Consider the following 14880-nt stretch of genomic DNA (forward strand, 5'->3'; position numbering starts at 1 on the left):
AGTGGTGAATGGGGATTGGTCGGGGCGGGACTAATGAGGAGTGGGCGTGGCCGGAAAGGTGCGGGGCGGCAGGGGATTGGTCGGGGCGAGGGAGGGGCGGGGTTAAGAGTGGGGAGAGGGCGGGCCAGGCGGGCCAGTCGGGCGGGCGGGCGGAGTGGGTGGAGGGCTCCCGCGCCTCCGGCTCCTCCGGCTCCCGGGGCCGCTGGGGCGGCGGGGCTCCGCTGGGTCCGGCGGGGCTCCGGCGGCAGGATGAGCAGCGGCTACAGCAGCCTGGAGGAGGAGGACCCCATCGCCGACGACTTCTTCTTCACCGCCCGCACCTCGCTGTTCCGCAGGCCCGGGGGCCCCGCCAAGGCCCGGCACCTCCCCGCGGTCAGTACGCACCCCGGGTGCATTCATTCACTCCTGCCACTGACTGAGCGCTTACCGGGGGCGGGCCACTGCACTAAGCGCTTCGGAACGACGAGTTGGCAACAATCCCCTCCCTCCCTTCGGCTTTACTGAGCGCTTACCGCGCGCACAGCGCTGCCCTAAGCGCTCGGGAGAGTGAGTGCAATCATTATTAGTCATTTAATAATTCTTCACAATTTAATAATTACTCATCATCATCAATCGTATTTATTGAGCGCTTACTATGTGCAGAGCACTGTACTAAGCGCTTGGGAAGTACAAATTGGCAACATCTAGAGACGGTCCCTACCCAACAGTGGGCTCACAGTCGAAAAGGGGGAGACAGAGAACAAAACCAAACATACTAACAAAATAAGATAGAATAGATATGTAGAAATAAATTAAATAAATAGAGTAAAAACTCTGTTTTTACTTATACTTTACTTACTTCATTTATTTAAATGAGTAAAATACTCATTTAATCCCTCTACACCGTGAGCCCGTTTTGGGGTAGAGGCCGTCTCGCCACGTTGCCAACTTGGACTTCCCAAGCGCCTAGTACAGTGCTCTGTACGCAGTAAGCGCTCAATCTGAATGAATTGTTATTCATATAATAATTCTTCATTATTTAATAATTATTCTTTTCATTCTTCTGGACTGTGAGCCCGTTGTTGGGTAGAGGCCGTCTCTATATGTTGCCAACTTGGACTTCCCGAGCGCCTAGTACAGTGCTCCGCACGCAGTAAGCGCTCAATCAATTTGAATGAATTATTCGTATAATAATTCTTCATTATTTAATAATTCTTCATTTCATTCTTCTGGACTGTGAGCCTGTTGTTGGGTAGAGGCCGTCTCTATATGTTGATAACTTGGACTTCCCAAGCGCCTAGTACAGTGCTCCGCACACAGTAAGCGCTCAATCAATACGATTGAATGAATTATTATTCATATAATAATTCTGTACAGTTTAATCATTACTCATTTAATCCATCTAGACCGTGAGCCCGTTTTTGGGTAGGGACCGTCTCTATATGTTGCCAACTTGGACTTCCCAAGCGCCTAGTACAGTGCTCCGCGCGCAGTAAGCGCTCAATCAATTCGAATGAATTATTATTCGTATAATAATTCTTCATTATTTAATAATTCTTCATTTCATTCTTCTGGACTGTGAGCCTGTTGTTGGGTAGAGGCCGTCTCTATATGTTGCCAGCTTGGACTTCCCAAGCGCCTAGTACAGTGCTCCGCACGCAGTAAGCGCTCAATCAATCTGAATGAATTATTATTCGTATAATAATTCTTCATTATTTAATAATTCTTTTCATTCTTCTGGACTGTGAGCCCATTGTTGGGGTAGGGACCGTCTCGATATGTTGCCAACTTGTACTTCCCAAGCGCCTAGTACAGTGCTCCGCACACAGTAAGCGCTCAATCAATACGATTGAATGAATTATTATTCATATAATAATTCTTTACAATTTAATCCATCTAGACCGTGAGCCCGTTTTTGGGTAGAGACCGTCTCTATATGTTGCCAATTTGGACTTCCCAAGCGCTTAGTACAGTGCTCTGCACACAGTAAGCGCTCAATCAATTTGATTGAATGAATTATTGTTCATATAATAATTCTTCATAATTTAATAACTATTCATTTCATTCTTCTGGACCGTGAACCCATTGTTGGGTAGGGGCCGTCTCACTATGTTGCCAACTTGTCCTCCTTCCCAAGCGCTTAGTACAGTGCTCTGTACACAGTAAGCGCTCTATCAATACGATTGAATGAATGAGTGAATTTATTATTCATATAATAATTCTTCATTATTTAATAATTACTCGTGTAATCCTTCTAGACCGTGAGCCCGTCGTTGGATAGGGACCGCCTCTATATGTTGCCAACTTGTCCTTCCCAAGCGCTTAGTACAGTGCTCTGCACACGGTCAGCGCTCAATAGATACGATTGAGTGGATGAATGAATGAATTTAATCGAGTGCTCACTGCGCGAACCGCTGGGGACAACACTAAGAAAGAGCGCGGATTAGGGGCTAGAGCCCGGAGTCGGGAGGACCTGGGTTCTAATCCCGCCCCGCCTCTGCCGGGTGACCTTGGGCGAGTCACGGCACCTCTCCGGGCCACAGTTAGTTTATCTGTAAAATGGGGGATTAAGACTGTGAGTGCCACGTGGGACACGGTTTGGGTCCAACCTGGTTATTGTGTATCTGCCCCAGTGCTTAGTACAGTGTCTGGCACATAGTAAGTGATTGGAAAGAGCTTGGGCCTGAGAGTCCAGGGGTCGTGGGTTCTAATCCCGCCTCCGCCACTTGTCTGTTTTGTGATTTGGGCAAGTCATTTCGCTTCTCTGGGACTCAGTCTCTCTGTAAAATGAGGATTAAGACTGTGAGTGCCACGTGGGACACGGTTTGGGGCCAACCTGGTTATTGTATATCTGCCCCAGTGCTTAGTACAGTGTCTGGCACATAGTAAGTGATTGGAAAGAGCTTGGGCCTGGGAGTCCAGAGGTCGTGGGTTCTAATCCCGCCACCTCCACTTGTCTGTTGTGTGATTTGGGCAAGTCATTTCACTTCTCTGGGACTCAGTCTCTCTGTAAAATGAGGATTAAGACTGTGAGTGCCACGTGGGACACGGTTTGGGTCCAATCTGGTTATTGTATATCTGCCCCAGTGCTTAGTACAGTGTCTGGCACATAGTAAGTGATTGGAAAGAGCCCGGGCCTAGGAGTCCGGAGGTCGTGGGTTTTAATGCCGGCTCCGCCACTTGTCAGTTGCGTGATTTGGGGCAAGTCATTTCACTTCTCTGGGACTCAGTCTCCCTGTAAAATGAGGATTAAGACTGTGAGTGCCACGGACGCGGTTTGGGTCCGACCTGGTTACCGTATGTCTGCCCCAGTGCTTAGTACAGTGTCTGGTACATAATAACTAGTTGGAAAAAGCCCGGGCCTGGACGTCAGGAGGACCTGGGTTCTAATCCCGCCTCCGCCACTTCATCATCATCATCATCAATTGTATTTATTGAGCGCTTACTATGTGCAGAGCACTGTACTAAGCACTTGGGAAGTACAAAGGGAAGGAGGTAAGAAGGGGGGATGGAGGGGGGAGAGGAAGGAAGGGGCTCAGTCTGGGAAGGCCTCCTGGAGGAGGTGAGCTCTCAATAGGGCCTTGAAGGGAGGAAGAGAGCTAGCTTGGCAGATGGGCAGAGGGAGGCCACTTGTCAGTTGTGTGACTTTGGGCAAGCCATTTCACTTCTCTGGGACTCGGTGAGTTGATCTGTAAATTGGGGGATTAAGACTGCGACTGCCACGTGGGACCCGGCTTGGGTCCAACCTGGCTAGTCTGTATCTGCCCCAGTGCTTAGTACAGTGCTTAGTTCTCATCCTGCCTCCGCCACTTGTCAGCTGGGTGACTCCGGGCAAGTCACTTCACTTCCCTGGGCCCAGACTCGTTGTGGGCAGGGATTGTCCCTCTTTATTACTGTGGTGTGCTTTCCCAAGCGCTTATCATCATCATCATCAATCGTATTTAATGAGCGCTTACTATGTGCAGAGCACTGTACTAAGCGCTTGGGAAGTACAAATTGGCAACATCTAGAGACAGTCCCTACCCAACAGTGGGCTCACAGTCTAAAAGGGGAAGACAGAGAACAAAACCAAACGTACTAACAAAATAAAATAAACAGTGCTCCGCATCCCTCACCTTCTAAATGGGGCCGAAGACTGGGAAGCCCCACGTGGAACGGGGACTGATGATCTTGTAACCACCCCGGCACTTAGTACAGTGCCACCTGGCACGTAGTAAGTGTCTAACAAATACCACAGGTATTATTATTACATCCCATAGATGGGGAGAGGGGCTTTGCCCAGCTGGGCTGACCCTGAGGGGTCACCATGCAGCCCCCTCCCCTTCCCCCCACCCCCAGTTGGCAACGTTTCTCACCACATCGTCCATCTGTTATATTCTAGTGTATTCTCCCAAGTGCTTAGTGGTCTGCACACAGTAAGCGCTTAGTACAGTACTCTACACACAGTGAGTGGTTAGTACAGTGGTCTGCATGCAGTAAGCACTTAGTACAGTGCTCTCCCCACAGAAAGCGCTTAGTAATAATAATAATAATAATGATGGCATTTATTAAGTGCTTACCATGTGCAAAGCACTACAAGGTGATCAGGTTGTCCCACGGGGGGCTCACAGTCTTCACCCCCGTTTTACAGATGAGGTAACTGAGGCCCAGAGAAGTTAAGTGACTTGTCCAAAGTCACACAGCTGACAATTGGCGGAGCAGAGATTTGAACCCATGACCTCCGACTCCAAAGCCCGAGCCCTTTCCACCGAGCCACGCTACACACAGAAAAGCGCTTAGTACAGTGCCCTGCACCCATAAGCACTCAGTACAGTACTCTGCCCACAGTAAGCGCTCAATAAATACGATCGACTAACCGGAGACATTGATAGAAAAAAAAATGCAAGAGGTTGAGGTTAAAAAAAAATCACTTATTTTTTTGGTGGTGGGGGGGGGTGTGGATGTCTGATATTCAGATTTAGATTCCGTCTCTTTTTCTTGGTGGCCCCGTGCTATTTTGACTTGATCGCTGCCACGGGTCGCAGAAATCAGTTCTGCCAGCTGGGGGGTGTGGGGAGGTGGGTAATGAACTAATTAATGATGGCATTTATTAAACGCTTACAATGTGCAAAGTACTGTTCCAAGTTCTAAGGGTAGAGGGATGTGGACCGGTAATAAAAGAGTTCTGCTCCCAACAGCTCTGGAGCCCTCAGCAGTCCAGCCTCTTCAACAGAGCCCATTGGTAAAAGCTCCATGGTGGGTCACCCTTGTGGGTTGTGAGTCGTTCAGCCATTTAAGACAAAACAGAGTGTCCAGGCTAAGGCGAGTTTCGACTGGTGACGGTCAAACAAAAAAACTTCCCCTTCACCAGCAAAAAAACCCCAACAAAAATCCAGAAATTTCCAACATTCAGGAAGTGGTTGATTAACGAGAGGGCCCAGTGAGCAGAGGCCATGCCCCCCGTTTTGATGACTTCTGGGGTCAAGTGACCCCTGGCCTTTCACAGAGGGCACCTTTAACTTCAGGAGCCGATCGGGGGCTTTTCCGGAAACGGTAGATCTCTCTTTCCAGATGGCCATGGGTCCACTTTCTTATGGTCACTTCTCCCTTTCCTTCCTCCCCCCACCGCTTCCCTTCACCGCTAATTGCAACTCTCCCCTCCGTAGCCTCTTTCTTGCTCCCCCCCCCGGATATTTCTCTCTCAATCAATGGTAGTTATTGAGCGCTTACTGTGTGCAGAGCACTGGAGGAAGCATTTGGGGCTGGACAGTACACTGTGTTGGTAATAATAATAATAATAATGGCATTTTTTAAGCACTTACTCTGTGCAAAGGAGTGGGGAGACTTGTGCAGTGTGATTAAATAAAGAAGCAACGTGTCCTGGTGGAAAAAAAACACGTGGACCTAGGTTTCAGGAGACTTGTGCAGAGTGATTAGAGAAGCAACGCGTCCTGGTGGAAAAAAACGCGTGGACCTAGGCTTCAGGAGACCTGGGTTCTAATCCCAGCTCTTGTACTTGCCTGCCATGTGACCTTGGACAGATAACTTCCCGGTGTCATAATTTCCTTATCTGTAAAAAAAAAATAATGGGGGGCACAGAAAGGGGGGGGATAGATATGGGTTCTCCCTCCCCCTTAGACCATGAGCCCAGTGTGGGACAGGGATTCTGTCTGATATGCTTATATTGTATGTACCCCAGCGCTTAGTACAGCTCTTAAGCAGGGAATAAGTCCTCTAGTTCTGTGGCATTGTAGTGTCCCAAGCGCTTAGTACAGTGCTCTGTAATGTAATAATGGCATTTGTTAAGTGCTTACCATGTGCAAAGCACTGTTCTAAGTGCTGGGGGGGGGAGATATAAGGTGATCAGGTTGTCCCACGTGGGGCTCTGCACATAAGCTCTCAGTAAGTACCACTGCTTGATGAGTAAATAGCACAATTATTGTTTACAGATGTCCAACTCTGAGGATAGTATGCCTTTCACTCCATGTGGTAGGCAGGCAGGCACGTGTTCAGTATTCAATTGATTAGCTTCCCTTCAGGTGTTTAATAGCTGAAATGCTTAGCAGTAAAAGATCCAATGTTTGCCCAACATTTTAACTCTCTGATGAAATGTCTCTGTTCTCAGAACTTTTGCCTCCTAAGGTCACTGCAGTGTTTATTTCCCCTTTTTCAGGTTACAAAAAGAGAGGATCAGAAAGGCATGTGATGTATAAGTTCCCTTTTGCTAAAAGGGGAAAAGGTTATAGCGTTTCTGAATGTTTTAGGGGCACTCATGTTTCAAAGCGTTTAACTTGACCAATAAAATTCCGATAGCAGGGTTGGTAAGTGAAATAACCAGGGAGTTACCTTTCTTCAGCTCTATTCATTTCAAAGTGTCTTCATCCAGGACTGAGAAGTTAGATGCTTGAGTCTTATTCAGTGTATACAGAAATCAGTAACTTAGAAACCAGTGGACAAGTAAAAGAAAAATAAAATTGTGAATATTGACTTGAATTTTTGAGCCTGATAATGCTTCCCTTTCATATATGTAAGTGCAGATATAACTGGGTGACCTTCTATATGCAGTTGTTTAAATTAAGTTAAGGCCTGTCTCTGGTCAGAAGGTAATGGGTTCTAATCCTGGCTCCGCCACTTGTCCATTGTGTGACCTTGGGCAAGTCACTTTATTTCTCTGTGCCTCCTTGACTTCACCTGTAAAATGGGGATTGAGACTGTGAACTCCACATGGGACAGGGACTGTGGCCAACCCAATTTGCTCGTATCCACCCCAGGGCTTAGTACAGTGCCAGGCACATTGTAAGCGCCTAAATACTATAATTATTACAAATGTGCTTTTTCTCCATTGGTCCATGAGAAACCACTTTCATACCGGTTTTCTTATACATCAGAGAAGTTGCTAAATAGGAAAACATTTATGTAATCCACCTACATTTCAGTAAGGTTTTCAGTTCCGTCGCCCGTCCCCATAGGTGAAGGAAGTGGAAGCTCCTCGAGGGCAGGGATCCTGTCTTCCAGCTGTGCTCCGCACACAGTAAGCGCTCAATAAATACCACCGATTATACTTCCCAAGCGCTTAGTACAGTGCTCTGCACACAGTAAGCACTCAATAAATGCGACTGAATGAATGAAGAGTGATCTTCTTGGCTGCACGCCCGGCAAACTGTGAGCCCACTGTTGAGTAGGGACTGTCTCTATATGTTGCCAACTTGTACTTCCCAAGCGCTTAGTACAGTGCTCTGCACACAGTAAGCGCTCAATAAATACGATTGATTGATTGATTGATTAATCCCCATTTTACAGATGAGGTAACTGAAGCACAGAGAAGTGACGTGACTTGCCCAAGGTTACTCAGCAGACCAGTGATGGAGCTGGGATCCGGGCCCAGGTCCTAATCGGCCTGGTCACTGGCTGTCGTGGGCAAAGATTTAGCCGAGTGGGGTGCCTCTGCCCCCCTACTTGCCCACTGTACCTTATCTGTGCCCCAGCAGGGACACTTCTTGTCGGGATGAGACAGTAGAATCTATCAGAACTCTCATGCCCAAGACAGACAGAAGAGTCTATCCAATCTCCACTTGCCTGAGGGCTTTTTCTTGGTTTTTTCTTTGTTTGTTTTCAAATAGGCATCCCCCACCCGAAGTTCACATGCTTGGCAAATGTGACCCGTCTCATCAGATCATGTGATAGTGCTCTTTTAGCTCCGCTTTCCCAGGAGAAAACTCACAATCGATCGTTTTCACGAACGACAGATCTTTTTCTGACTTCTTTCTCTCTCATTCCTTAAATCCAGGAAGGTTGGATTTGCTTTTGGGGAATAAACAAGAAGGAAAAAAAAAAGGTTTATGAAAAGAAAAGCTAAAAATATCCAGTAATGTCACTTAGTCTTTTTATACTTTGGCAGTTGCTCCTTGCTCTACTGTAAACATTCTTGGGGAGCAAAAAAAAAAAATGATTCTGGGCAATCGCTGACAGCAGTTTCAATCCCTTTTGCTTGAGCGCCTCAATTTTTAAGAGGTGGCACGCACCCTCAAAACCCCGTGTTCAGGCCAAATTCAATGTATTTTAGAGTGGGGTGTGTTCATCTTAATTCTAGCATCATCATCATCATCAATCGTATTTATTGAGCGCTTACTGTGTGCAGAGCACTGTACTAAGGACTTGGGAAGTACAAGTTGGCAACATATAGAGACGGTCCCTACCCAACAGAGGGCCCACAGTCTAGCATGTAAATTCCACTCGTGATTAAGGGGTGAGAAGGCATGGTCCCTTAAGATGGGTGGGTTGGGGGGAGAAATGACAACGCTTGACCCTAAAATCTTGTTTTGAGAACCTCTCTTGTAGACTGTCCACCGTGCCCACCCTGCGAATCACGCACAGTCTGGTTCCAGGGAACTCTGGGGCCTCGTCCCTTATTCTCCAACATTTGGCCAAAGAGCTGATGATTTCATGATAACTCAGCTACACTTGTGGATGAGAAGAATTGGTTGTGTTCCAAGGCATGTCCATACTCAGTCTTAGTCGCATCGTCCGTGTGTTTCCTTCCTCAGTCTCTGTCTTTTGGGTTTGTCCTCTACCTCCCACCCACTTACCGAGCTCAGTTCTGGGTCCTCTTGTATATGCCATCTCCATCCACTCTCCTGGGGAACCCATCCGCTCCCACGGCTTCCGTTACCAAGTTGAAGTTTAAATTAGAGAAGCAGCGTGGCTCAGTGGAAAGAGCTCAGGCTTTGGAGTCAGAGGTCATGGGTTCGAATCCCGGCTCCGCCACATGTCTGTTAAGTGCCTTGCCCAAGGTCACACAACTTCTCTGGGCCTCAGTTCCCTCATCTGTAAAATAGGGGTCAAGACTGTGAGCCCCTCGTGGGACAACCTGATCACCTTGTAACCTCCCCCGCGCTTAGAACAGTGCTTTGCACATAGTAAGCGCTTAACAAATGTCATTATTAGTATTATTATCATCTAGAGCTAGTTTCCTTATATCAGCATGAATTCATGACCAGGATAGTTGAACGCGGAAAAGAACAATGGAGTTCGTAGACATTGTCTCTGTCCTGCTACGACAAATTCCTTTCTGTTCTGTCTCCTCAGACTCTTTATGCCAGATAGGTGCCTATTGCATAACAGAGCTTGGAAGGCCGACAGGTATCTTAATGTGTGGTGGTTTTTAAAAAATGATATTGAAGGTGCTTTCTATGGGTCTGGCACTGTACTAAATGCTGGGGTTAAATGCAAGATAATCAGGTTGAACACAGCGCATTGTCAATGGCATTTACTTAGTGTGTCAGCGCTTAGAACAGTGCTTTGCACATAGTAAGCGCTTAATAAATGCCATCATTATTATTATTATTATTACAGAGCACTGCATTCATTCAATCGTATTTATTGAGCGCTTACTGTGTGCAGAGCACTGTACTAAGCGCTTGGGAAGTACAAGTTGGCAACAAATAGAGACGGTCCCTACCCAACAGCGGGCTCACAGTCTAGAAGGGGGAGACAGACAAAACGTATTAATAAAATAAATAGAATAGTAAATATGTACAAGTAAAATAGTACTTGGGAGCGTACAGTGCAACAGAGTCGGTAGATATGTTCCCTGCCCATAACAAGCTTGTAGTCCAGAGATGAGCTCACAGTCTTAGGCCCCATTTTATAGATGAGGTAACTGAGGCACAGAGAAGTGAAGTGACTCACCCTTTGTTAAACAGCAGGCAAGTCGGGGAGCCGGGATTAGGCCCCACATCCTCTGATTCGCAGGCCCGGTCTCTTCTTCTGGACTGTGAGCCCGCTGTTGGGTAGGGACTGTCTCTATGTGTTGCCGACTTGTAGTTCCCAAGCGCTTAGTACAGTGCTCTGCACACAGTAAGCGCTCAATAAATATGATTGATTGATTGATTCCCACTAGGCCACACTACGGCCTTCACCCAGCCCCTTCCCTCTCCGCACAGGGCTAAAATGAGAGGAGCCAGGGATGATCTATGTGATGATTAGTATTTATGATAGTGATGATTAAGCGCTTAGTACAGTGCTCTGCACACAGTAAGCGCTCAATAAATACGATTGGTGATGATGATTGCTCAATACAGGAATGCCACCTGATTCCGTCAGCTAAGAATAATGGAATAATTCTGCAACGCAACACTTTTGGTCTTTCTCCAGATGCTTCACAGGGGAAGGTAGTGAGAAGGGGAGGACTGGAGAATTGTAGACAGGAAGAATGAATTGAATTTTTGACTTCGATGACCTCTGGATTCCCCATCTGTTGGTTGAGGGGAAATAACTTTGTTAATTTGGAGTGGAGCATGGAGTTTTCTAAATTTAGTCCTTGGATGGAGAATGTTCTTTTGCATTTGAAATCTCTTATTTCCTTCTGGACTGTAAACTCATTGCGTCTACCAATTCTTACACTGTCCCCTCCCAAGCACTTAGTGCAGTGCTGGGCACACAGTAAGCGTTCAATAAATACGGTTGATTGATAAACAAGCACAACTCTACCTGAGAAATGGGCTTCTGTACAAGAACTCCCTTACTCTGCTCTGAGAGCAATTCATTATTCGAACGATAGTTGATTAGCGGATAGGATTTTAGATTTTCAAGCATTCCACAGTCCTTTGCAGCAGACTATCCTTGGATGCCATTCTGCGGTAGTCATAAGAATATTTTAGAGGGTGGATGCGTGAACCATTCCATGGTTAACTTGAACATCAAGTTGTTTTGCTAAATTCTCTTTTTACCCAAGGAAGGACCAAGCACTTAGTACAGCGCTCAATAAATACGATTGAATGACTAAGCGCATACACATAGGTATTTTGAAATGATTAATGTGTTACAGGCTGACATCACTTAGGGGAGAATACTTTTGTTATTACTCTGCCAGTTACAACATTAGAAAATCATCGCTAACAAAGCTCTACATTCTCACTTCCCCATCTCCCTTCCCACAGGGGCGGAGAATCTTGACTTTTGCGTTCCCTGAAGAAACAACCGATTATTCAGATGACTTCTGATTTACAGGATCTTTGTAAATTAAAGATCAGTATTCCAATTACAACCCCAGTGGTTACTGGGAGCTAACCTGTTTTCCCTCAAATAAACTAAATTCTGAAATTCTTGTCAGTTAACAGCAGTAGTAGAATTGAACATCCCCCAGAAACTCCACCCTCCAAGAAAGATGAAGTATTTTCCGTGCTTTACATAAACTCACTGTCTTGTTAGAAAGTTGTGATTAGAAAGGGCGATAGTCATCTAATCCAGTTGTTTCCAACTTCATCATGGACTGACTCACTACCTTAGTATTTATTGTATTTGTTAAGCGGTTATTTTATGCCAAGGAATGCACAGGAAGTTTTCTTATAACCTGGGGTTTGGGAACCTCACGTTGTGGGAAAATTGAGTAATGGGAACAAACCTGTTGATTCAGTGGGAATTATTCATTCAATCGTATTTACTGAGAGCTCATTGTGTGCGTACTACGTATTGGGTTATGGGGTAGATGTGTATCGTACAATAAGGCTGAAGAGGAGACTGGAAAGCATAGCAACAGCCCACTTTTTTTAAAAAAAAAAAAGGTATTTAAGCGCTTACTATGTGCCAGGCACTGTTCTAACCTCTTGAAGCTAAATCAGGTTGGACACAGTCCATGTCTCCACATTCATTCATTCATTCATTGTCGTATTTTTGAGCATTTACTGTGTGGAGAGCACTGTACTAAGCACTTGGGAAGTACAAGTTAGCAACATATAGAGACGGTCCCTACCCAGCAACGGGCTCACAGTCTAGAAGGGAGTCCACATGGGACTCACAGTCTTAATCCCCATTTCACAGATGAGGGAACTGAGGCCCACAGAAGCAAAGTGATTTCCCCAGGGTCACACAGCAGAAGAGAACCCAGATCCTTCTGATTCCCAGGCCTGCGCTCTATCCATCAGGCCACATCACTTGACTAATACAACATGTATCCGTGCAGTCGTTTCTTCCGACTTTCCGATTGCGTCGTATCAGAACAGACTCGTGCTGTAGGAGAATATTCCCTAATTCTTCCACCGAGTCGTACCAGACCCGTTCCCCGCCCGCACGAATTTACAGTATAGAGACGAGCACTGAGGTGCTTACCCATGAGATTCTTCGATACTAAGGCTTGTTGAGCCCAGAAAATGTTCCTCTCATATATTGAAAGCGCATTATGGCAAATGGAGTGTACTTTGATGTGTTCCTTAGTGAGCGTTAATGTTACCAGCTGGGGAAACCTTTAGCCCCACCCCTTTTTCCCCTTTTTTAAGTATTTTTTCTGCCAGATGGTACTTTTAGCTCCAGGAAATTTTTAGGATGTGCACTGACCTCCTGTTTGACTGGCTAGTGTATTGCACAGTATAGCTCAAATTTCAGAGTACGCGTACACTACTCATTTTACACGCAATAAACAGGATTTTAACCCTAAAACTCTGTCACAGGCTGTCCACCCTCATTTTTTTTTAAACCAGATCAAATGAGCCCATAATATATTAAAATCTGAAGTGTTTTTTATGGCAGGCAGTCTGAGCCCTTCGTCTTTTATCCACCTTTTCAGTGGCCCCAGGCAGGCATTTTTAGAAAAACCATTCCAAGGTGTTAGTCTTAAAGGCTAATCCCTGTTGGAACTTCTGAAATAGTTACAGAAATGCAACCCGGAGGTTGAAAATTAGGTGCATATCACTTATTCTTTCCTAAATCCCCATGTCATACCGATAAATTGTTGGCATTAAAGCACTGAGGAAAAATAATGTAAATTGATTGTTTAAAATAGAGAACCTCGGCAGAAATGAAGAACAAGGAAACAATAGGTGCGAAGTGCTCCCAAATGAGTTGGCCTGAAATTAGCTACAAATATCCATTCAAAGGCTTTGCTTAATTAGAAGAAAACTCTCTATGTGGTGGAACCTTAACTTATAAAGGAACCCTGTCTGTGGTATTCTTGCCGAGAGTCCATTTTCAAAGGCATCAATTTGACCACCCTTATGTACCTCTTTCACACCCAGACTTTTTAGTAATAATAATTGTGGAGAAGGAGCCTGGCCTAGTGGATAGGCTGTTTTTTGTTCATTGTATCCCACCAGTGAGGTTCTGAGGATGCCTAGCTGTTGTAGTAATAAACAACAGAGCCTTATTATTAGGCCAGTACAATGAACTGAATGGGGGGTCCCAGTGGAAAAGAATGCTTTGAGAATAAAAATATGGTTTACATGTGTTCCCAGTCATTTTCTGAGTATCCAGTAAAGGTTTAGCACTTTATTAGGCATGAGGGTTGGACTGCAACATTCATTTCAGTACAACTCCATGTACACATTTATTATAAACACACTCACACATGTATAGACACACCAACATGTATACACACACATAGACACCCACACATAATGCACACACACGTATACCATATCTGTACAATAAAGCATTTTAATATAACTCCTAGACTGTAAGCTCTTTGTAGGCAGGGAACGTATTTACCAACTCTGTTTTTTACGGTATTAAGCACTTAATATGTTTCAAACACTCTTCTAAGCACTGGGCTGGATACAAGTTAATTAGGTTGGACACAGCCCCTGTCCAACGTGGGGCTCACGGTCTAAGTACTCTGTTGTATTGAACTCTCCCAAATGCTTTGTTCAGTGTGCCGCAAGCAGTAAGCGCTCAATAAATACTGTTGATTGGTATTGTACTCTCCCAAACACTTAGCACAGTGCTCTGCACACAGTAAGCGCTCAGTAAATACTATCGATTGATATTGTACTCACCCAAGCAACTAGAAATAATAATAATGACGGTATTTGTTAAGCACTTACTATGTGTGAAGCACTGTTCTAGGCGCTGGGGGGGATACGAGGTAATCAGGTTGTCCCACATGGGGCTCACAGTCTTCATCCCCGTTTTACAGATGAGGGAACCGAGGCACAGAAAAGTGATTTGCCCAAAGTCACACAGCAGACAGGCGGTGGAGCCGGGATTAGAACCCATGACCTCTGACTCGTTCATTCATTCAGTCGTATTTATGGAGCGCTTACTGTGTGCAGAGCACTGTACTAAGCGCTTGGGAAGTACAAGTTGGCAACATATAGAGACGGTCCCTACCCAACAGTCTAGAAGACTCTCAAGCCCGGGCTTTCTACTGAGCCACGCTGCTTCTGTAGCACAGCGCTCTGCACCCAGTAAGCTCAGTAAATACAATCGATGGATTGATTTCAGTGGGACTTTGTGAAAGGACAATGGTCCTGTGAAATTTGATTAGAGGGAGCTGGAGAAGAGTGAATTCTGTGTCTTTGCAAGTACAGTTGAAGCTCATCTCAGTTTATTGTCCCTGCAAAGTTGAAAATGGAAAAGCCTCAGTTTTGTTTCCAGCGAATGACACCTGGACCACTGAGTGTTTTCAAATTTCAGAAAAGAGATAATCTGCGG

General features: G+C 45.6%; 1 protein-coding gene across 1 annotated transcript in view; it reads left to right on the forward strand.

Annotated features, from left to right (window-relative positions):
- The first annotated feature begins 202 nt into the window (after nt 1–202).
- The window catches only part of RASSF3 (Ras association domain family member 3), a 67918-nt gene continuing 53240 nt past the window's right edge, over nt 203–14880 (forward strand). Inside the window, exon 1 of the mRNA XM_038756769.1 lies at nt 203–372. Within this exon, the coding sequence (XP_038612697.1) occupies nt 250–372 (123 nt within the window). The 5' untranslated portion in view covers nt 203–249. The remainder of the gene's footprint in view (nt 373–14880) is intronic.

The sequence above is a fragment of the Tachyglossus aculeatus genome, chromosome 14 (assembly GCF_015852505.1).
Source record: "Tachyglossus aculeatus isolate mTacAcu1 chromosome 14, mTacAcu1.pri, whole genome shotgun sequence".
Taxonomy (NCBI): domain Eukaryota; kingdom Metazoa; phylum Chordata; class Mammalia; order Monotremata; family Tachyglossidae; genus Tachyglossus; species Tachyglossus aculeatus.